Source organism: Epinephelus moara, chromosome 23 (genome assembly GCF_006386435.1).
Source record: "Epinephelus moara isolate mb chromosome 23, YSFRI_EMoa_1.0, whole genome shotgun sequence".
Taxonomy (NCBI): Eukaryota; Metazoa; Chordata; class Actinopteri; order Perciformes; family Serranidae; genus Epinephelus; species Epinephelus moara.
The window spans coordinates 3,825,087-3,849,615 of record NC_065528.1 but is presented as its reverse complement, the minus strand read 5'-3'; the positions used below and the strand labels follow the sequence as shown (position 1 = coordinate 3,849,615).

General features: G+C 38.8%; 1 protein-coding gene across 1 annotated transcript; it reads right to left on the bottom strand.

Annotated features, from left to right (window-relative positions):
* Window positions 1-417: 417 nt before the first annotated feature.
* dera (deoxyribose-phosphate aldolase (putative)) lies at window positions 418-23,476 on the bottom strand. The gene is made up of 9 exons (XM_050036499.1): window positions 23,319-23,476; window positions 20,720-20,817; window positions 19,968-20,115; window positions 17,242-17,337; window positions 16,972-17,106; window positions 14,945-15,073; window positions 5,980-6,092; window positions 928-1,077; window positions 418-737 (listed from the first exon to the last, which is right to left on the bottom strand). The coding sequence occupies exons 1-9, from the start codon at window positions 23,347-23,349 to the stop codon at window positions 681-683; spliced, it is 957 nt and encodes a 318-aa protein (XP_049892456.1). The 5' UTR covers window positions 23,350-23,476; the 3' UTR covers window positions 418-680.
* Window positions 23,477-24,529: the final 1,053 nt, after the last annotated feature.

Here is a 24,529-nt window from a genome sequence, read left to right as displayed (position 1 = left end):
CGTGGGTCCCAATTTTGGTACCGTGACAACACTAGATGTCACAACCATTCCATTCGGAGTTGCGCAGTGAGGCGGCTCGGGTGCCGCTTAAAAAAGTGTTCCCCCACTTTTGGGAGTGGGGGAACACTGCTCTCTCAGAGGCCCAAAGTGTTCCCCTACTTCTATTTTGCAAATTAAGCACTGTGAGTGAGTATATGAGTGTATCTGCTCTGCAATATAATTCTATGTTAAAGACTGTAACACTGGGTAGAAGTGGTAAAAGCAGGGATCATTTATCTTTCCACATTAATATTTTCATTTGTAAAAGATCAGCAAGGATCAGAGTTAGAATTTAAGACTTTCAGAATCTGCAGAACAAACTGCTAAAATTGATTTTCTTAACTGTAAATCACTTCCTGCTTCACATGAAACAATGACTGCCGGGCACAATATGCAGTTTTTAATGTCTGTTACAAAATACTGTGACAAGGTTTATTCACCTGTTTCTTCATAGGTACACAGTGTGTATGAGCACATTAGAGTACAAGTACAGTAAAACTCATTGGTCCCAGTCTTCAGTCAAAGCACTGAACGTTGAGTATGGCTAATAGAAGAGGTAAGTGCTGCCTGGATGAGCACTGAAAGGCTCTTGTCGTGAGTCTGAGTTTCTGATTGGTCATTAAAAGAGGAAGTCCACAGCTTCAGGCCAGAGGCAGCTCATGATAGGCTGCATACTGTCCAGTCACATGATGGTAGATCTGTACAAATCACAACAAAAGAAAAAACTCTCACTTAAATGTAGAAAAGTTAAAAAAAAAAAAGGGTGCTTGTGTGTGTGTGTGTGTGTGTGTGCGTGTGTGTGTGTGTGTGAGAGAGAGAAAGAGAGAGAGAGAGAGAGAGAGAGAGAGAGAGAGAGAGAGAGAGAGAGCGTGTGTGTTGAGTCCCCACCTGCCTCTCGATGTCAGCCAACAGGCTGCTGGCTCCCAGGCGGAACAGGAGCGGGCAGAGCCAGTCGTTGCCCAGTTCCTCTTTGATCAGAGTGAGCCACACCAGAGACTCCTGAGCCGTCCGGATGCCCCCTGCTGGCTTAAAGCCCACCTAAGGGAACACACACACCTCTATCAACAGGACACACACCTCACTGAAAGCATGGTTTAAGTTGCTGCTAACTCCTAACAGCTAACTGTTAACCAGAGGCTTCAAGTTCACTTCAAAAACATCAACATTATCAGCCGAGATGAGCCGGGTGCTTCAGAATAAAAGCACCAGTAGTTGTTATTTGATTTATTTCATTATTACAATACTTAATTTTATTATAAATGTGCATTGTTTAATTTTATTATGTAGTACTTAATTTAACTTTATTATAACAGTAGTTTGTTTAACTTTACTACGGTACGTTATTTAACCTTATTATAGAAGTATGTTTTTTAACTTTACTGACAGTACATTATTTAACTTTATTACACAAGCACCTTATTTGACTTATACAGTACATTATTTAACTTTATTATTAAAGTATGTTATTTAGCTTTATAACAGTACGTTATTCAACTTTAATGTAACAATGCATTATTTCTTTATTGTAACAATGTTTTCTAACTTTGTAATAACAGTATGTTATTTAACTTTATTATATCAGCAGGTTATTTAACTTTAATGTAACCGTACATTATGTAACTTTATTATAACTGTATGTTATTTAACTTTATTATAACAGCCTGTTATTTTACTTATTTCATCAATACGTTAACTTTATTTAGAAATTTGATTGTCACAGTGCTTTATTTAACTGTATAATAGCAGTGTTTTATTACACTTCATGATAACAGTTCTTTATTTAGCGTCATTGTAACAGTAGTCTCTTTAGTAGTTTAGTATCATAATAGGCTATGCAGTAGGCCTAAAAAAATCTTCATATGTATGTATGCACAAATCAAGTTTTTGCCAAATGTATAAATGATGTGCAAGCAAAAAAGAAATAAGGTAATCTTTTTTATGTAACATGGTAAGGTACACCTCCATGGATGCTTTACAGCATGTGTTCAGCTGGCCTGGCTGTGTTTTACACTACCGGTGTGATCAAACAGTTAACTGTCTAACCGTGTGCACAGATTACAGGATCATTAAATCAATTTCAAAGAAAATTGGTGATGATTGACATTTGTGCTTAAATCAGGTTTAATAAGAGCATGTCCGTGTTGGGCAAGAATTATCTTGAGTTGCTATGATAAACATTATATACTAAAATAAAATGCACATGACAGAAACACGACAGGCTACTAAAAGGCCTCATTGTCTAATGTGTGACAGTCATCCTGATGTGTCTTTGCCTTTGGCTGCTGGTCTACAGTATCAACAGATTTCAGATTCTCCTCTTTAATGAAGGAAAAACTAGTGTTGACTCTTTCTGTGTCTGCCAACAAAAAACTCCTTTCATCCACCTCCTGTCATGATAAATGTGTGGAGCAGCGTGCCACTGTCTGCAGTGTGTGGAACAGAGGGGAGTCGCTCTTGTGTTTGTTGTCACTTATTGTAATAATGAAATAGAAAACACATAAATAAATATAAAAAAACAAGATGAACACTTTTTATCAGGATGTATGTGGCTATATAATGTAGAACATTGTCCAATTCACAGCCTCCATCCAGTAAAAGCTAACTGTGGAAAACACTTTTACATATTTACAGATCATTGGGCCTCATGCAGTAACATACTCTTATATTTCTTTTATATTATCTTTTAATTTTCTGTTGAGAGAAAAATGAGAGAACTTAACTCCAGCTACATTAAACATTCTTGAATCCAAATCTGTTCTTACCCAGGTGTACTTAATGATGTATCCCACTTCATCATAAGTAACCTATTAGCATAGATAACGCCTTCCGAACATTATATGGGCAGGTGTTGTGCCGTGTGCAAAGACTCTGGCACATGGCCAAGAATTTGAGAGATGTCTCCAAAAAGGCTGTAAGAAGATGTTCAGCAGTAGTGAAATCGATGTACTGTTAAATAAACTTGCTTTTCATTGGAGTGTAAATTGCATTTACATTGCATTTGTGATCCCGTTTTCCCTTTTAAAGGGTTTTTTTGGGGGAGTTTTTCCTTATCCACTGTGAGGGTCCAAACAACAGAGGGATGTCATATGCTGTAAAGCCCTGAGGCAAATTGTGATTTGTGATATTGGGCTTTATAAATAAATTTGACTGACTGACTGTGTATACCTCAGCAGAAGTACTGGAGGAAGTATTCACATACCTCCCTTAAGTAGAAGTATGAATATGCCACTGTAAAAAATACTATATTGCTATTAAAAGCACCGCACTGAAAATGTTACCTAAGTAAAGTATCAATACAATCAGGAAAATGTATTGAATTATTAAAAGTAAAAGTACTCAATGCAGAAAAATGTAAAGTAAATATAATAAAATACTTAAAACGAAAAGCTCAAGTTCTTGTCCATGAAATGTTTTTGCATGAAAAAAAACAGCAAAAACAGTTGCCAATTGTTTTTCTAATCAAACAACTCATCAGTGCAGCTTGTGTGTTTGTGTATGCTTTGTGTAAAAATCTTAATATATGAAGTAACCAGTGATTTAAGTTATCAAATAATTGTAGTGGAGTAAAAAGTACAATATTCCCACTGAAGACTAATAGACCAGAAGTAGAAAGTGGCATGAGATAAAATACTCAAGTAAAAGTTCCTTAAATTGTACTGCAGTACAGTCGTGAGTAAATGTACTTAGTTACATTTCAGCTCTAGTCAGCAGAGGGATGCACAGTAATTGGGATCAATGCTTTTATATAGTGGTATTTCTCTAGCTCACAAATCATTATAATTTAGCTAAAACATACAATAATCTAAAATTGATTATATGATATTTATTCATTTTTTTAATGTTCCTCAAACATTAAACTGTGTTTCCTCCTGGTGGACAAACAATTAGGTGACTGTCATAATAATAATTTAGTTATTATTTCTCTTATCTTGGTGAGAGTGTTCTTGGCCACTCATAAAATGTTCTCTTACCTGAGAAAAGAGAGAAAATAAGAAAACATTGGTGAATCCCAGAAATCAGAATAAGAACCAATAGTGGATACAGACAAAAATAAGGAAAATGCGTTCGTACATCACTAGGGCTGGGTACTGAACAAAACCTGATGTTAAACGGGCCCCAGGGCCAAATCATTAAAGACCGTAGTATTAGTAAGCTCCTATGTCAATGGTTCTGCTATTGGGATTGGAAAAATTCAAAAGACATATTTATTTAGGGTACATAAACATTATCTTGTATTTTTTTTTTTTATCTCATAACTCCATTTCTAATTTGCAATAAGATTAAGACATTCGTCATTGATTTATTTTGCTATTTAATGCAGAGGAGAGCTCTCTGTGTCGGAGCCTGCTGCATGTGTGAGGGGTGGGGCCAGCTCTGCCACTCTGTGACACACACACACACACACACACACAGGCCCTGCTCTTAGTGACAAGGGCGGAGAGAGCAAAATTTGTTGATGCCGACACTGCTTGTTGCCACAAGTTCAGCAAATCGTAGTCCACCTGAGGTATGTAACAGTCTATAACAGTACTTTATTCAGGTTTCTGAGGTTTCTACCATTGTTTCCCTTAAAAAGGTTTTTTGGGGGGAGTTTTTTTCTTACAGGCTTATAGGACAGAGGGATGTCGTATGCTGTGAAGCCCTCTGAGGCAAATTGTGATTTGTTATATTGGGCTTTATAAATAAAATTGAAAACTGAAATTCAGTTCAGAAGAATGTTAATTTATACACTGTGCTTACATACATGGAAAGCATTGTTAACTGTTTCTCTCAAAAAAAAAAAAACCCAAAAGAACTGGTAAGAGTAGGGTTAAAGCACCGGATTCATAAGCAGTATCGGTAAGTGTAGTAGTATCGTTAAAATCTTAACGATATCCAAATTCGGGACCTGAGAGTGCATCTGAGTGAGCGTCCTGAAGCCTGGAGCCCAGCCACAGAGCTCAGAGGCCGCCAACAGCGCCAATCCGCTGTGATAGTTTTGGCTTCTGGTCTGTTCTCTTTACTATATTATTTTAGAAATAGTATAACTATAACTAAACGAGCACAAAAACAAAACTGATAAAATATTAGCTCCGTGTATGATTAGAAAAAAGCAGAGGGGTAGATCTGCATTTTAGTCTACTCCATCACCCTTAGAACTTGTTCAAAAATTTTATTACAGAGAAAGTACAGAAAAAGGTACCGTTGGATACCAGTACCCAACCACAGGTACCAGAAATGTTTCAAATGTTAATAGTACCCAACCCTAAATATTGCTTCCTGCACGAGGCCCTACAGTATGTGAAATGTGTAGACAACAGTGTATACGCTTGTTTTCAGGTTTGTGCAGACTTATAGGGCTCTAGTTTCGGAGACCGGGCAAGGCAGGGGCGCAGCGCACCTGCGCTTCGCCAACTGGGTGTGGCCAGGCGGATTTTGCAAGTTTGGCACACCGTGCGCCTGGCGCAGCTACTCCTCTTTCCCACCTCCGTCCCTCCTACCTGCACAAGTCGAAAAGAGGGAGGAGAGAAGGCGACCTGGTTTCAGCTGGCGAGCTTTTAGCGCACCTTCGGCGAAGCCTTTTGGCACGAAACTGTCACTGCGCCAAGCTGGATCTGTCGACACCCCCCTCTGCTGCGCCGCCACACCCATCTCAGCACACCTCGGTCTGCCAAACTACCAAACTGAGCGCGCCTCGGGTTGCGCTGCTCGAAACTAGCTCTGCGCGGGGTTCGCCACCCTGCGCTGCGCCGGGAAACTAGAGCCCATAGTGTTGATCTCCACAAACATTGGTGAATCTTTTTTACAAGTTCCTGCCCTTTAAAATCCTTTGGCTAGTTGTGGCACTGATAAATAAGAAAATTCTGCTTGTAAAGAGGACGACCTCCATGCAGCTGATCTACAGCATAACTTCACAAGAAAATATTTAAACCAACAGCAAAGCAAAAGTAGATACTGTACCTTGTGGCCTGTACACAAGTAGTAGTCACGGATGGCCCTCACCATCACTATGGCGACAGGGTAAGTGGCGTTGATAGACTCTTTTCCTGTGGACGTCTTGATGAAGTCCGAACCTGTCGGGTATAAACAGGTGACATGTAGTCTTCAACAGAGTGGAGCATGGAGCACGGTCCAGCAGATACTGTCATCATTTATCTACCAGTGTGTTTCTATTCAGCTGCTCCACATTCAGCCCTGTGCAGGAAGATTCAACATAAGATGAGCTGCTAAAGTAGTGAAGCAACATAGTGTAGGTGTGAGGGTGCACAGAGAGGATGGACAGGGCATTACTCTGACAGTCTGGCCTGGCCAGACAAGAACATATGCTGCTGATGATGGCTAACAGAGGGCAGCTGCACACTCATCAATAAAAGCCTTCATTTTTCCTTCCCTTCCTTCACAGCCAATTATGTTTTATCAGCTTTCCTGATAAAAATAGAAGATGAAATGACACTCTTTAATAGATTACCCACAAACTGCGGGCTGCAGGAAAGAAAAAAAAAATTATCCCTTCTGCCTCCCTGGTGTATAATGACGGTTCATTACTGAACAGAACAAGATGAACATTTTCCAGTTCATTAAAGACATGTTCTATGTATTTTTCCAGTCAGGTCTTTCTTTCAGCCTCTCTCCCCTCTTCCTCAAACTGGCATAATCCTTAAGATTCGTTATGGGGAGTCTTAATTACCAGATAATGGATAACGGTTATTAAATGCGGGTGGCGGTAATGAAGCTCTATTCATTTGCGTGGGCAGGGGGATACTAGCGGGGAACAGCAGAGTAAAATAGCCTGCATCAGAGATTAATAGGTGAAATTATCATTCAATTTCAGGAATCTCATACGCAATTCATAGGAACAAGGGGAGATTAAGGAGCGAGTGTGGCGACAAAAGCAATGCATTTTAATAATGATCTCTATCAGAGCCCCTGACAATTTGGTTCTGTAATCGGCTTATTATGTGATGGCTAGTTAAGCATATTGTGTGTGTGGGTGTGTGTGTGTGTGTGTGTGTGTGTGTGTGTGTGTGTGGGTATTAGAGAGATGGAGAGCTCCACTCATCAGGTTCGCCTTTTCAAAAGGCAAAAGAAAAAGCTAAGCAACAGTGCCACAAGCCGGATGACCACAGGAATTACACCAGGCCTTCAGCTTTTTTTAGACTTTAAACTTTTTAAAACCTATTTAGTGCCACATAAAAATCATGTCATCACATGAAATGAAAAAAAAACGACTTTCAGTAACTTAAGTTTCAACGTTCAGTATTTTCCCATGTTTTCGTGTCTGAGAGAAGAATGGGAACAACAATTTTTGAAATTACTCCAGTATTGAGCAAGATGCTAAAAAGGCTACAATGGGCTGTAAAAGTGTGGTTTCTGCGACTGACAAGCTCAGATTGTTATTGTAATTGTCTGACAACATAATGGAAAGGATCCCTACAGTGATAGACCTTTTTGATTAAAAAAATAAGATCCTTTCTGTTAAGGCAGAAACAGCCCTGAAATTGCTTTTGCCAACCACACCAGACTCCATTTAAATAAACAGTAATTCTAGCATGTATGGAGCCAGTCTATTTTCAGATCTAACTGGGTGAATTAAAGGTTTAATTTAACTAACCAGAGTTGTGATCACTGGAACACTAGAATGATGAACAAAGGCGTTTTTTTGTGAGTCTTACTTTGTTTATGCCAACTGTGAATGAAGGGTGTTTTATGATGATAAAATCACTGTTTATTTTAACAGAGTCTGGTGGGTTTGGCGATAGCAATTTGCGGGCTGTTTCTAGTTAAACAAAAAGCATCTTATGCTTTAACAAAAAGGTCTATCTCTATAGGGATCCTTTCCATAAAGTTGTCAGACACTCATAATAAGTCTAACCCTGTTGGTAGGGCTGGGCAATATGGTTTAAAATAATATCACAATATTTGTAGGCTATATCGCGATAAAGGATATATATCTCGATATTCTGAAATCTTCTCTAAACTACTGTGAACTACTAAAATACAAAAAAAATGAACTACAGTTACAATTAAGTTAAATAAAATACTGTTTTAATAAAGTTACATAAAGAAGCTACTAACATACTTAAGCTAAATAAAGTAGTGTTATAACAAAGTTAAATCAAGTACTGTTATAATAAAGTTGAAAAAAAAAAAGTATTGCCACAATTAAATAAATCAAAGCGGAACCACTGGTGCTTTTATTTTGAAGCACCTGCATCACATACAAGTGCTGATGTTTTCACTGAGAACTTGAAGCCTCTGGGTCAACAGTTAGCTGTGAGCAGATAGCACAAAGTTAAATTGTTGCTGTGTCTTTAAACGTGAGGGTTTTTTTACTGTGAGCTGGAAACAAACTAATGGCTCTCCAGTTCATATATTAATAGTATTGGCAAGTTGCACTGGTGCTCCATGGTCACAAAATATGACTAAATAGTCATGGTCTAAAGCCCTGCAGATACAAAAACACACAATTCGTCTGCTCACACTATTGTTAAACTGTGGCGCCTTCAAATGTGATGATTTATTCACTGTAAGCTGGGAACAAACGTCACTTTGTCACACACTGTCACTCAGGTTACACTGCAGACTGTTTCACAGCTGCCAGCTACAATTTCAAAAACTGTTGTCTGCATCAGTCATGTAGACACAAAAACACGGGAAAATGGGGTCCAGGTTGAAAAATACCAAAGTTACCCTTTTACAGCTGAAACACATGCAGAGTGGCTTCTTCAAGACTGCAGCATCTTTATTCGCAGTGGTGTGATACAGTTCAATGCTCAGAGCCAACGGTAACAAGACTGAAAAGGTGGAGTTATTTGAAAATAGTGAGCTGTGAGGGTTGTCGCTCTATGAGCCATCCCAGCCACTGACTGATGTCATGAACCTCATTACAGTTTCGCACAAGTTTATTTGTGCTATTTCAGTTCACCTCAGGGATCCATCAGCCTGAAGACAAACTAACATTTCCCTCCAGCTGCTGATTGAGGAGCACCATCAGCTGAGAACAAGAACTGTACAGTTTTACACTGTGTCTACAAAGGAGGCGTAGGGTGAGCAGCAGCTGCAGCTTACATCCTCTGTCTGTGTCTACTCAGGATGCGTTCAGGCACAGCTTTGAGTGTAGGTTGCCCGTGTTTTGGCAGCAATCAGAACCCAATACACAATCACTGTAGTTACACAAGTAAAAGAGAAGAAACTTAAAGTGTAAAATTACACTTCAGGTTGCATTTACACACATATGGTATGATTAAAACGTGAGCCAGTACACAGAACACAGATGACTGGATAATGTCTGATGTGTAGCATCTCATTCACTAATGCCGGCCTTCAACCAAATACCCTGACAAATTTTCAATGTTGCACTAAAATCATGAGAGTTTTATCTTAGTCGTTGCAAGCTCATCCTTTTAGTGTAAGGTGGTCATAAAACCCGAGCTGTCTTAAGTCAGTCTTTTTCTGATTTTGACAAGCCAACAAAATCAAACATGTTTAATATTAGCCTATCTTTTTAGTCTTGGCTCACGCAAACACTGAAGTTCAGTGATGTGAACATTGCAAACAACCAGTTGGTGAGCTCTCTCCAGCACCAAACAGGAAGCAGCAAACCAGGTAGACAGTAAACATGGAGGGGACTCCAGGGTCTCAGTTGTCTCAGACTGTGGAAAAGAAGGAGAAACTGGTGGAGCTGTGGAGGAAACAAGAGTCCGTTTTTCTGATTCCACCAACCAGCACTTATTTTACTGCGAATATAGGGCTGGGTATCGCCACTGATTTCCTGAATCGATTCAATTTCTATGGCTGTAGTCGACTGGACGATTATTTGGTCAATATGCTCTCGTCCGACCAAATTCTCATTGGTCGAATCATCGCCGTGTTACTTTGATAAGGAGAAAAGTGCTACATCAATAGCTCTAATCTATAATTTCCTGCGGTGGGAGGGACAGGCTAAGTTACCTGTAAAAATGGGGGTGTTTTCAAAACACCCCCATTTTTACACAACGTTGAACTCGCCCCCCCTAACGTGCAGCGTCACGGTGACGCAGACCTCCTATCTGTTTCTGTATACTGACACCTTTTCCCTCAGTGGAAATTAAGCTTGTATTTACTTGTATTTCACAGAGAAGAAACAATAAATTGTGAAGACAGTAAAGCCTCCACTAAAATATCATTTTAAGTCTTGTGTGTGATTTATCCTGGCTTCATATGAGCAAAGCAAATCTCCGCTCGTCGCTAGGCTAATTTATACAGGGTATCTGCAGGTTTCAGTAAGTTAAATTTAAGACTTTTTAAGACCTTTTAATGCCACCTTGAATGGAATTTAAGACCGAAAAAACTATAAATATAAGCGATGGTTGGGGGATCCCGTTGTACTATAACCAGTGCTTAATTTGTAAAATTAGAAGTGGGGGAACACTTTCTTAAGCAGCACCAGAGCCCCCTCACTGCGCAACTCCGAATGGAATGGTTGTGACATCTAGCGTTGTCACGGTNAGAGAGAAATGTGAACGGCAGTCATGACGCCAACAAAAGAGGAAATTAGGCTACTGGACCTGGGGTCGGATTTCTCTGTCGCCGCCGGTAAGCCGTTATTTTGCGCCGCAGAGCCGCCGTAGGCTATTTGACCACTGTATTCCTGTCTGTGACCCCCGTTCAACCCACAACCAGCAGGATTCACCTTTCGTTTCTGCTGCTGGTTGAAATCTGTACTTGCACAGCGTGCTGAATGATTTATTTTGCTGGCACAAAACTATTTTTAGTCGCAAATGCGAATAAAATGCTCACACGTAGAGCTCTGTGGAAAACAAATCACTGTCGACAAGTAAAAAGTCATAAATAATAACTTTCACTGCTCAGGAAAACAAACCACTACAGCAGCATATTGAGTGCCAGGTGGCCAGAGCGCCCCGTTAAGCCCTTTTCACACGGAGCGCACAAAGTGCAGACCTCCGCCGACGAACCCATTCATTGTGTATGTGCTAACGCCAGCGCGCGCCGTTATTGGACGGCGCATAGACACTCACAGAAAAGTGCCGCGAGAATAAAAAAAAGAAAAGAAAGAAAGTCAGATTAAATATTCCTTCCGCAACAATTTTAAGACCTTTGAGTAATGAATTTAAGACCAATTTAAGACATTTCTAATGAATTTAAGCCATTTTCAGGCCTTACTTTTAGATACATGAATTTAAGACTTTTTAAGACTTTTCAAGGATTCGCGGGTACCCTGTTATACAACGTAAAATGCCACAGGCTTTTGCTAATAACGTTAGCATGTTGTATTTGTTTGGAAAACGTGTTTAGTGTGACAGTTGTTATGTCAGTGAATCTTGTGAGTTGTAATGGAGCTAAATTATGTGCCGTTACCTTTGTAAAATGTTGCTGTTGTCTCTGGTTTTATATGAGAGGAAAAGATCACTAGCCACTAGGCTAGTTTATACAATATAAAATGCCATAGACTTGTGCTAATAACGTTAGCATGTTGTAGTGTTTCTGTGTCTGTCAATGCTGCGATTTATAGTGAAGCCAATTTGCGTACTTGTGTTTGAAATGGTCTCTATTAAGCCATGTTTAATGTGTGTTTTGAATCAACTAAACTTAAAGCACTTAACAGAGTCCTCCACTGCCAACTAGTGTAACTGCAGAGTGACACAGACACACCACCACAGAAGTAAAAATGCTAACAACTAATTGCTTAGTTGAAGAGTATGTATGACTTCAGTCGACAAAAAATTTTTTTTGGTTGACTACAGCCCTATCAATTTCGATTCACAAGGTCCCAATTTGATTCAATTTTCGATTCGATTTGATAATGATTTGATTGGGATATTTACGTTACAATATCAATTTCTGCTAAACCTTGAAAGAGAATTCTCAGAGAACTAATACTAGTGTAAATTTTACAAGGCATTATTTAAAAAAAATAAATAAATTCAGAACAGGATTTATAACAGTTATATTAAAACAGCAAAGTCACAATACAAACGCAATACCTCACTCATATTCCCGACATCACAATACTGAGTGAAAATTAGAAAGAATTAAAAACACAGACATCAGTCAATATCAGTCCCCCTGTCCTCTCTGCTCCTCCCTCTGCTGCTGAGGAAATTCACTGCCTGCTGGTAAAATTACGGCTGCTAAATTTTAAGACACATGGCAAACTGACATAACCAGGTGTTGTTGTTTTAGCTTGTTAATAACAATTTGCTATTAGCTGGAAAGCGCTGTGTGTTTATAACACTGTGTGTCTTGTTTATAACATATTAGTGGTAGTGGATGAGAGACTGTAAACAGAGCAAATTACAATATCACTTTTCTACATGTTTACATGTTGCTGATCAGGTGTATTGATAAGTATTGACCTTTCCTTATGGAGGTTTTATTGCACTCACAGTAACAAGCTTAGCTGTCATCACCTCAAGTTATCTTCACCTCTCTGTCTCCATCTCTACTCGGTAATTGTGTGTCTGTGTGTGTGCATAAAAGTGGACGCAGCAGCCCTGATGCACAGACAGCAGGAGAGGCTGATGCAGCATGATAATGAATTACACCCAAACATAAAAGCAGTAAGCTAACACTTTCAGGTAAAAGAACCAGTAAAGTCACAGCTTCTCAACACTACGGTCATTAATAATTTAGCACTGTGGCCCGTTTACTCCCAGCAAGATTAACAAGGTTAAAGCTTCACACATCTGTGGGAAAGAGCATATATTAAAAGATCGGTCTCTGATTTTATGAATTGCTATCGGGTCATTCAAATGCAGATTGATTTGAATCTGATAAACTGATTATTTTAACCCAGCCCTAGAGAAGTCTTAATCTTTGAAACTGTTTGCCTCCCATTCCCACATTCTCCTCGTACTACAATAGCGCCGCTAACCAACGGAGGCAAGTAGTGAGTTGAGGCTACAAAATCCAAAATGTCAAGTTTTTCCACAAATACATTTTACGTTTATGGATTACATTGATGCTGTATTGGAAAAAAATACTGTCAACATATGACGCCTTTCATCTTGTATTTGTAGAGTCTTGTGTTGTATTGTTAATATGTCATATTTCTTAAAGTGAGTTTGGTGTAATATTTTCTACATGAGCAGGGTGGGAAATAATCTCAAAGGAATCTAGTTGTAGTTCTGCAGATAGTGATGCTGCAAGATCTTCAGTCTTTGCAGAATCTTGTAGTGTGTGACTAAAAACTCACATCGTCTTTCGATGTGAGTCTTCTAGTCTATGGTAGGCATAAATAGCTTTTAAATTCTTATTTTGTGCACATATATATAACAAGCCTGAATATGAAATTTGTTAAGATTATACACATATACAAACATATTTCATAAAGGCAGCAGAAGATGTGTTCTGTTATTTACATTTGTATGACAGGAGCTACTGCTGCAGTGGTATAGGTCTTTACTGCCAGTTTACTGCCGTGAAACTAGAGGTTTTCCAGCAGACCACTCAGCAATAGGACCCAGTAAAGTATTTCCAACCGACCTATCAGAGAACATTTGGCATTACTGGTTTCATTTAAAGACTTGAACTTACTTAAGATAAATTCAGAACTGTTGGGACTTGTCAGGACTTGCAGACACCCTGCTGTTACCCAGAGGTACAGTCACAGCAGGTGTTCTCCAGCCTCTCTCTGCTCTCCTCACTCCCTCATTCTACAGTTATCACACACATTCAGGTGCCACTCGCACATCTGCAGCGTGTCACCATGAGATGGCTCACAGCCACACACACCAGACCAATGTGTGACTGGCCTTGTTATTAGGGTCCGGGCAGCTAAGCTGCCAGGACACTATTGTAATCCTAGGTATTCTTCTTCTTTCTTCTTCCAAGGAAATCATACTTCCCATGGGTGAAAACTCACCAAACTTTGCACAAAGGTCCAGTCTCATGCCAGATATCCTCAGCTGTAAACTCAAGCCAATAGTCCTGATGGTGGCACTACAGCAAGCGTCTAAAGTCCAAAACTTTGAAAATTCATAACAAATCAACCATATGTGCTACAACTTCACAACTTTCATCAAACTGTAGCCCCAATACTGAAGAAACTTTTGTACACTTAAACCTATTAAAAATTATGAAGTTCATCTCCTCCCAGAATTTTTGCTCAATTGACACCAAACTTGCTACAGAGCATCTTCAGACTGTCCTACAAAAACTGTAGGTACTGTAAACATATACATGCAAATTCTTGCTAAATAAATCTTCAATGTTCATGAAAAAAATGACAAAATTCTAGAGTTATGGTAGATGACGTGTGGCAAATTTCAGAATTTTATATCAAAAACTGAATTTTTGACAGCATTTTGAATTTTGCTCTAATGGGAACAATTGGAGTCAATGTAAAAATGGCAATTTAAATTTTTCACTTAATCTATCAATCAATCATTGTTACAAACAAATTACCAACATCTCCATGCTGTCTAGATGCAATATGTGTATTTTCAGATTTTTGTCTTAATAACTGGATTTTTTACAGTGGTTTGAAATCTGCCTTTCCATGCACGGATGGCTGCTTTCCTACACAACAGTGAATGGCTTACTCAATTTGTGAAGCCACTGTTGAGTTGCTACTTGCCAATTAGCTCAGAGTGGTAGATGACTGTCTTAGGTTCCAGAGGTTGCTCAGAATTTCCTAAAAATGCCCGGACCCGACCAATCGCTGCGCAGCAGCTATAATTATTACTATTTTTTCTATAAATATTTATTGTTGCATCAAAATATCTCTACACAGCGCACCAACAAATAATCTGTATTTCACACAGACATCTTACTCTTGTAAGAGAGGATGAGCCTATTTCCCAAAATCTTGACTTAACATTCACTGAAGAATGCCAAATGTTTCTTTAACTGAACATTTTCTTTCAAGAGACACACTGTCACAATGACAGACACTGAAACCTGTCAGAACAGGGTGCTGACTTACCAGCCATCATGGCCACCAGGCTGGCCTTGTAGACATTGGTGAAGGTGCCCAGCTCTCCAATAGCCAGGATGGTCTTCATGTGGGCGTCTCCGCAGGCCTCCCGAAACTGACGGATCTCATCATACATGGCTGTAGGGGGAGAGAGGAAACACTTACTAAACATGCTTTATCCACATCAACAAAAGGTTACCCCATCAGCAAAAGTCAAAACACGGGACTAAACCTGCTATAATTCCTAAAATGATTGTCAAGTGTTTCAATGCACAGAATACAAAAATTTTTTTAGGTTGTGATCAGTTGAGAAATACAAAAAAAAAGTAAAGTGGAGATTAGTTTTTATTCTATAATTTCACCTAGAGCTACACTATACACTGTACACTGCACTACATATTTGGTTAAAAATCACAAAACTTAAAAAAATATATTTTTTCTTGTAAGTGGCAGAAATTGTTTTCATGTTTTTATGTTTGAAGCTATCTGGGAGAAAACGATTCACTTTTACACCTCAAACCTTTTCACAGTCTGATCTTGACAATTCTCTTGACCTTGGAAACGGCAGCTGCCAACAGGATCTCTACTTAAGGTCCACCACTATCTTGTGTTTATTTCATCTGCTGATGAAGACCATATGGTGCAATCGAAAGCTCTAAGGACTAATCTAAGGACTTTCAAGTCCTTTTTTCAAGCATTATTTTGTCATTTTCAAGGACTTTACTCAAAACAATTAATTAATTTTCAAATAGAATTTTTATCAAACAGAAATAAATAACGTGATCAGTGCTCCTATTTCGAGTGAAGAGTTGCTTGTCACACTATGTTTTTTTAAATCACAATCTGACTGCCTGCACATGACACAGGAAGACAGGGAGAGACCCCGTCACGCCTACCTGACAATTGTCAACTTGTTACCGTGCATAAGAATAAAAAATAAAAGATTGAATTACTGCCCGGCCGTTGTATGCCTCTGCGCACCAGTCAAATTTCTCTACAGTTTATATCCATGTCTGTGAAAACATGGATGCTTCACACACATCTTCCCCCCGACAGCACAGAAGACCTATACAATCAGCACAGTTTCAAGGTGGGCACCCAAGATTCATGTCACCAATTCAGTATCTGACCAAATGTCTCCCCTTCTGTTCCTGAGATATGACATTAAATATTGGCCAGAAAAGTGTTTTATGCAGGACATAATGTTGTCACAGTGAATCTGACCTTTGGCCTGTTGGATATAAAATGTCATCACTTCATTGTTTTACCCTATTAGACATTTGTGTGAGATTTTGTTATAACAACTATATGTATTCTTAAGTTACGGCCAAAAACATGTTTTGTAAGGTCACAGTGGCCTTGACCTTTGACCAAAAAATTCTAATCAGTTTATTGTTAAGTCCAAGTAAACATTTATGCCAAATTTGAAGAAATGCCCTTAAGGTGTTCTTGAGGTATCACACTCACGAGAATGTGGCTGAGGCAAGGTCACAGTGACCTTGACCATAAAAATGTTATCATTTCATCACTGAGTACAGGATGGATGTTTGTGCTAAATTTGAAGAACTTCCCTCAAGGTGTTCATGAGATATTGTGTTTACAAGAATTAGACAGACAAGGTCACAGTGACCTACAAGAACCTTGTGCCAACCCTGTCGAGTGTATATCACTTTGTTAACTACCATTTACAAGGTCAAGCATGAATAGACACAGTCAAGCTAAACTTATCCACCATGTACAAAAAGTCAATAGTTTGAACATCCACAGTTCCATGACAACTGGGCAACGCCATCTGCTGATGAGGACTGTGTGATACAATTAGAAGCCATAAGAAAAGCAGTGAATGGACCTTGAACAAAAATGAATTTGTCAGTTTTCACTGTCCTCTGTAATGATGGACCATTCATATGAAAAGACAGAAATTCCAACAGCAAAGCACAGATGGAAATAAATCAAAAGTAAGTTTTGAATTTAAAACAGATGGGTTCGAGAGGACCTTCATTGTGGACCTTTCTCACCATGGAGTCACAGCGTACCTTCCCACTTTCCTGTGAGGGCAAGCGTCCTGTTGATAACGATGTCGATCTCAGTGGCACCATCAGCCACTGCCAAGCGGACTTCCTGCAGGCGGGTCTCCAATGGTGTTTGGCCTGCTGGGAAACCAGTGGCCACTGGAAAAGGAGGGACAATACAAGTCTTGTTCTTTCTCTATAGGTACACTCCACACACACACAGTCATACAGTACTGAGCTCACCATTCATGTCAAACAGTTACTCTCAGGGTAACTCAGTTTCAGGTGACTCACCTGAGGCAACAGGAAGGCTGGAGTTGGCTGCTTTTAGTGTTTTGACAGCATCGGCCACACGAGATGGATACACACACACTGCTGCTGTTGTCACTCCTGACACACACAACACAATACAGGAAGCAAAGCAGTGAAGCGGAAACAAGGTGATAAACTGGTCTGTGTCGCCCTCTGCAGGTTGAATTAGGTCTAAACATACAGTCAAACATGCTGATCAGACTCCAGAGCTGCTGAAGGTCAAAGTTTACTGTTCATCTTCATTGTCACGTCTAAATAAGTTTGATTAACCATGAAAACACAACCTGTGTGATCATCTGACAGGTAACTGATCGTTTGAAGGCTCGTGTTTCCTGAGCTGCCTGCCTTTATTTTAGTGATGTCACCACATTCCCAGAGCTTTCATCTCGGTGAGTCCAGTGTTATTATTACTGATAGAATTGGTTGGACAAGGCTGTAAAAATAAGACTCAAATAAACCTGTATTACGCCTTTGTGTTTTATGTACAGCTGAAACAGTCCGTCAATTTATCAGATCAGAAGATTAAATGGCAATATTTTTGATAATTGATCAATTCTTAGTTTAATTTCTCAAGCAAAAGCTTACATTATGCTTATGCTTTTCTTTGTTTAAAATTCTAGCAAACCAAATATATTTGAATAGATATGAATATATCTAGGTTTTGAACTGTTGGTGGAATAAAATGTGGCATTTTGGGGGAAACTGGGATCAGCATCTGAGTATCTCCCACACCAAAATATTTACTGACTAATCAAAAAAAAAAAAAACAATTAGATGATTAATCAATAATACACAGTATGTTTGTAGTGAAGTAAGGATCAGCAAATATGGTTTTCAGAGCCAGTTCCGATTACAGGGTATATGCAGGAATCCTGAGGTTAATTTCTATACCTTTTTAAGACTTTTTTAAGACCTTCCAAAAAAACCTTAAGACCTCATCGCCACTTCAAGCTGTCATTAGCAGCAACGCATCTTTAACTTACTAAACAGTTGTAGTTTGCAATTAAATCTATGGAGCACAAACATACAACAGAACTCAGATAAGTTGAGAAAGATTTTTTATTGTCTTTTGCTCCTCTGTTTGGCGCTTGGACGTGTGCCGTTGCGTGATGACGCACAGGTACGCGCACGGCCCTGAGTGGCAGTCCAAGTGTGCCTAGCTACACATCGTTGTTTGAAATAGTCGCGAGGAGGAAAATAAATTATACATTCATGGATACTTTTTTTCAAAGCTTGAATGCCAAGAAAATTTAATACTTCATAAAATCACAATTAAGACTTTTTAATATATTTTAAGGGCCTTAATTTTCCGACATTTGATTGATCAACTCTTAATACTTTTTAAGACCCCGCGGACACCCTGGATTATTAGTAATAAAGGAGACCGATAACTGATTATAGTTAAACTACATTTGCAGTAAAAATGAAAATCTTAGTGTTGAAATTGGAAATAACATAAATTTCCAGAGATATACTGATTTTAAGGGATACCGTGATATAAAAGTTGAATTATACCATGTACATTTGCTTATCTACCATATTCAAAAGAACTGCAACTTTTTAATGTTATTATTACTTGACGTTTTGGCAATATCAGCTTTGTTACACTCATGCCAATAAAACACCTTGAATTGAAATTTGAAATTGAATTGAGAGGGAGAAGTAAGAGTATGGACTGAAGTTTTGACGTAATACAAAATCTTTCTGTGTAACTGTATAATTATCTGGTTTATTAGTGAAGTTAATGGAATACACTGGCAAACTGAGTGCCAGTCGACTGATATGAAAGGGCCCCCCACAGGTTAAATAAGCATTGGCAGGTCTGCATTACATAAGTCTGGTGTACGAAATGTCTGCAATGTCAGTGATCAACTGTTTGTAGTTTACACTTTGAAAAACTCGTCACATCTCCTGCCCGCGTCCAGGCTCAGTCTTAGGTCACATTTATACTTTCTTTACATATGTAAATAGATATGTCAGTTTCAATTGAAGTAAACGTCACTGCCCTCATAATTCCATGTGTTATTAATGACAGCATAGATACAGCCAGTAGATGGCATGAGAAGGTGGAGTCAAAGTTTCACACAACAACAAACGAGGCGCAGGGAAGGAGGTCGTAATATTGCACCTTTAAACTGAGGCATCGTTGTAGACAGTGGTGGTCTGTGAGGCCATTAAATACACCATGACATGTGGACAGGGAATTCTTTTCACTACATTAGCGAGTCATTCCATTCCGCCATTATTTACAGGTATTTGTTGTCTCCTACAGTCGTCTCACGCTTTAACTACGCTAGTGAACATAGAACACGAACAGAAGGCTCAGGCTGTGTCTGTCTCCGTATCTAATGTTGATGGCTGCTTTGTCAGTGGACCTATACGATATGACATGCCAGGTAACCTCCTGTGGCAGTTTTGGACGTTCAGGGACAGTGTATCACATTTACGCTTGTTACATGCATTGTGTCTTTTCAAAAACACTTCCCTTTTTACAGGAAATATCCAGTTTCTGCTTGTTAAATTCATACAGTCTTTTTCTCAATAAGCTTACAATGTAGGTAAAAACACATTGTTTTTAGGTTTACTTCCTGAGAGTCGTGACAACAGACAGACTTCCGATAAATTTAAGAATTCTGAATATCGCAGCCAATCATCAGCCTTAGAGTAGAGTGAACCCTGGTCTATATGTGGTGTGTCTGGCAGCAGACCTTTGTTGTGCATATCCATCTCTTTGAGCAGGTCGTAACGGACCGGCTGGATGGCTTTCAGACACAGCCGATGGACATTGGACGGTGTATCATCTCCAGCAAGAGTTGTCAGGTCGATACATGTGATAGCCTTCAGCAGCCAGGCAGCCTGCAGAACAAACACACAGACATGGCACCAAACATCACAGAAAATACTTTTACACTGTCTACATCTTCAGAGCTCAATCTCATTATGGACAGTTGTGTGACATTGGTTTTCTTAAATTATCTGTAGAGTTGGGTGCTTAAATAACATACATGGTGAGACAATATCAAATGATAAAGCATTAGAGATTAGGGCTGCCACGATTAGTCGACTAATCGATGACTAATCGACTATTAAAATAATCGGTGACTATTTTAGTAGTCGACTAATCGGTTTGAGTCATTTTTCATAGAAAAGTACTATAAAAGTACCCCAAAATACTCTTACTGCAGCTTCTTACGTTCAGATATTGGCAGCTTTACACACTCTCCCGTGACAGTGAACTAAAACCCTCTGGCGTGAGTATGAAACAAGACATTAGATGACATAATTTTGGGGTTTGGGCAAGACAGACCAACATTTTTCAACATTTTAACACATTTTTCGATGAAATGATTAGTCGACTAATCGAAGAAATAATCAACAGATTAGTCGACAATGAAAATAATCGTTAGTGGCAGCCCTATTAGAGATTTTGTCTCTATCCATGAGGGAAAGAGTTTATTACCTGCCACTGTTTCTTGGGGGTCTTCAGTCCTTGGATGTGCTGAGCTCTCTTCAGGATGGCCTGTGTATTCACCCTCACTTTTGATATCCGCTCAAGGTCTGACGCCCATGAACAGGGAACGTAGAAGAAATAAACTGAGTCACTGTTTTACATTAAACCATTTTTGCCCTTTTTTTCACATTTATGACGCTCTAGAACTTTCCACTGACTCATTACAATTACTAAACTACTTTATAGTAAGCACCTTTTTAAAACAGCTGTCCAACATTATGGAAAATGTAGTGCAATGAGAAAATTTTATTATTTTTACTTTGATGCATCTGATATAGACACACCCACAGTGTGTTTGGCCTAACCTAGTACAAATATACAACACTTGACATGTAAATAAAAGAGTTTAGGAGCAGTTGGAGCTTGAGTTCAGTTTTGCTTCCAGTCTGTGCTAAGCTAATCTAAGGGACTGTTCATTATTTATGAGAGGGGAGTGGGTGCTGCAAAAAGGGGAAGGAATGTTACATAATTTTTTAAGCACTGGGAAGGGTCTTATATTTTTTTTATTGTGGCTTAGGGGAGTGGCATACAACTTTAAAAGCCGATTTTTAAAGAAACCAACCAGCAGGCAGATTTGTAAGTGATGTTTTCTTTTAAAATCGCCAAAATTACAACATTTATCATAGCCAGTAGGGATGGGTACCAAAACCTGGTATTAAATGAGCCCCAGGGCTAAATTATCAAAGTTCGTAGTTTTGATAAGCTCTGACGTAATCGGTTCTTTTATCAATACTTTTAAACATTTTGGTTTAATTCATTATCATCCTGCAGCCTCTCACCTGTTCTCTCTGCGGGGGCTGACTTTCTCCACATACACACACACAAACACACACAGACACACACAGACACACACAGACACACGCACACAAACACATACACAGACACACACACAGACACGCACACACACACAGGACAGGAGTAAAGTCAGTGAACAGAAGAGAGGCCTTGATGGAGACAAAGTGAAGATAACTCAAAAATGTATTCGGGTTAATGACAACTATGCTTGTTACTGCAAGTGCTGTTAAACCTTTGTGAGTAAAAAGCCAATACTTTATCAATACACGTATTCAGCAAGCATAAACATTTAAACATGTAGACATAGATAATTTAATATGCTCTGCCAGTAGTCTCTCACCCACCGACACTAACGTTATGTCTCACACAAGGACAGCACATTAGGTTGGCTAATAGTGAATTGTTACAAATAAGATAAAAAAGAGCTGTCTGTATGGAGTCTAACAGTTTAGCTTAGTTTGGTACGTAGATTAAAACTGGGCAAATGCTTTTAATCTAAGCTGCTGGCTGTTGAATTATATATTTTCTAAAAGGCAACAATGTAAAAGAACCGATAAGAGTATCAATAAAGTGCCATATTGATAAGGAGTATCGATGGGAGTAGCAGTATCAATAAAATCTTAACGATACCCATCCCTAATAGCCATTATATGGGGCAAACACATCCATCGGAAAAAAACTAAATCTGAGTTTAAAATAGTGATAGTTCATCAAAATCACTATAGTCAACATATCTTATTTTAAGTTTTGTCAAAAATAAACCGCTTGTACTAACTAACCTACATGCATGAGAAGAATGAAAAACCAAGGCTATTTTTGACTCCAGGACTTCATTTTCAACTTTTATTTTTCGAACAACGAAGGGTAAGTTTTTTAAATATATGCATTTTCTGCCAGTCACCCAGGGAGGCTCAAGGAAAAAATTGTAAAGAAAAGAAGAAAACAAAAGTCACACCTCCGCCAACCCCTCCTCTGGTAAGTAAAGAACAGTCCCTAATAATGATCCAGACATATCTCTCTGCTGGACACACAAACACGAATCACGTTGAATTTCTCATGTGACTCTGGGTTACTCAAAGGCAAACAGGATTTTGAAGTTAAATAAGCGTAAAGAGAAGCCGGGCTGAAGTAGCTACAGGAGGGTTTTTGGTCAGCTGAGCAGGAAGAGCTAGGCTGTCAGGTGTTCTTAATTACAATACTACTGGCAGCACTGTAGTCACAGCAGCCATATCACACAATACTGAACAGCAGTTTATGTTGTCTCAATGTATGTTACAGAAGGAAAAAGAGAACTTAACAAGTGAAATACAATGATATAAATGATTTGTAACTTCCACCCAACAGGGCCTATCTGACAGTGTTTCTACTGACGACATGTCTTTGTTACAGTAACTTACGTGTGTTACAATATGTTTGTTACAGTGAGTTACACAGTAACATTTCCATGTTCAGCAGGTCACTTACCTCCACAGTGTTACTTATTAAGCTGCCAGGAGCTAAAGCTGAAGTTAGCTAATTTTCTTGACTGCTCTGATTTTGATAAAAACGGCACATTTCTACAAAACAGGGCAAGGTATTATTTATTTTATGAATTATCAATTTAACGTTAAATAATGCTAGTAAAATGAAAAGTTAGACACTGTAAAAAGTAGACGAGCACATGTGTGTTCATAAGTACCTGACATTATTACAGCTAACTAACGTTAACGCTACAATTTAGCGAGGCTAGATTTAGCTTTCAGCCTCTACTCACCGAGCTCCATCCCCGGGTTTCTGTCCGACATGTCGAGGGACAGATAATATTTATTCAAGTGCAGATATTGAAAGTGACAGCAGAAGCCAGCGTTAGCCAAAGTGACCTGTCAACACTCCACTTCCTGTCTACAGCGAAGAGCTTTGGTGTGTACAGGAAGAAGAATCCCATGTCTATGAGGGAATCCCTCCGCAATAAAACACAATCAAAAAAAAATGCTCGAGTTTACTACTTCCGGGATACCTTGTGTTGTATTCAGTCATTCTCATTTCTAAAAAAAAAAAGAAAAAACATAAGTAGCCTTTGAATAAGACAATACATAAATAGTATAAATAAGACTATACTGGTAGGAACTGCTTTACCTTACTGTGCCAGACACATGGCCATAAATATAGACGGTGCAGGCAGTGTGATTGCACTGGGGCCTGTGATGTGGAGGGGCTCATCGAGAGTGTGGGACCTCCAGGAAGGTGTTGGGTGGAGAATAGGCCCTTATGAGGGAATGCGGCCTTTAGAATATATTTTCAAAGAACTCTCATTAAATAAAAAACAGTACCATTTGCCCTTTAAGAAAGCAAACCCATCTTCATCATGTTTATGTTTTCTTTTTTGTAAAATAGTCAAAAACATCTTTAACAAAATTATTTGCTTATTCCAAATAAACTATAATAAAGTATTTGAGCTGTTAAATTCATCATTTCTAATTTTCTTTGGGATTTTTTTGTGATATACAGATATGCAACGATGATTGCTGGGTAATATGTAGCTACGTTAATGTTATCCAATGTCAAGTCTCTGATCATGTGACGAGATGAAATGTGCATGATAGAGTACACAATCAGGCTTATTATGATAGCGTGCACTGGGGCACAATGCACCTCATGCCACTGGTCAGACATGTAATAAACTCCCAGCAGTGGAATAAGTAGCCTTCTCAGATGGTTAACTTGAGTAAAACTAGTAGCCTACCACAGTATAGAAATACTCTGATGATAATACTTTTATTTTACTTCAGTAAAATTTTGAATACAGGAATTTCACTTATAACAAAGTATCAAAGCCACTGGCTCAGAATATTGTTTGTTAATGGATTATACAACTCCAATTCCAAAAAAACTGGGAAGCTGTGTAAACCTTGAATAAAAAGAGAATGCTATGATTTGTAAATTGTTTGTAACCTATATGCAATTGAATACAGTACAAAGAAAAGA

Coding starts and splice junctions, on each gene's coding strand:
- dera (XM_050036499.1), bottom strand. CDS start 23,349: ATGTCGGACAGAAACCCGGGGATGGAGCTCG. Junction 20,818..23,318: donor AAACCCGGGGATGGAGCTCG/GTGAGTAGAGGC, acceptor CATGGGCGTCAG/ACCTTGAGCGGATATCAAAA. Junction 738..927: donor TGGCTGACATCGAGAGGCAG/GTGGGGACTCAA, acceptor TGATTTGTACAG/ATCTACCATCATGTGACTGG.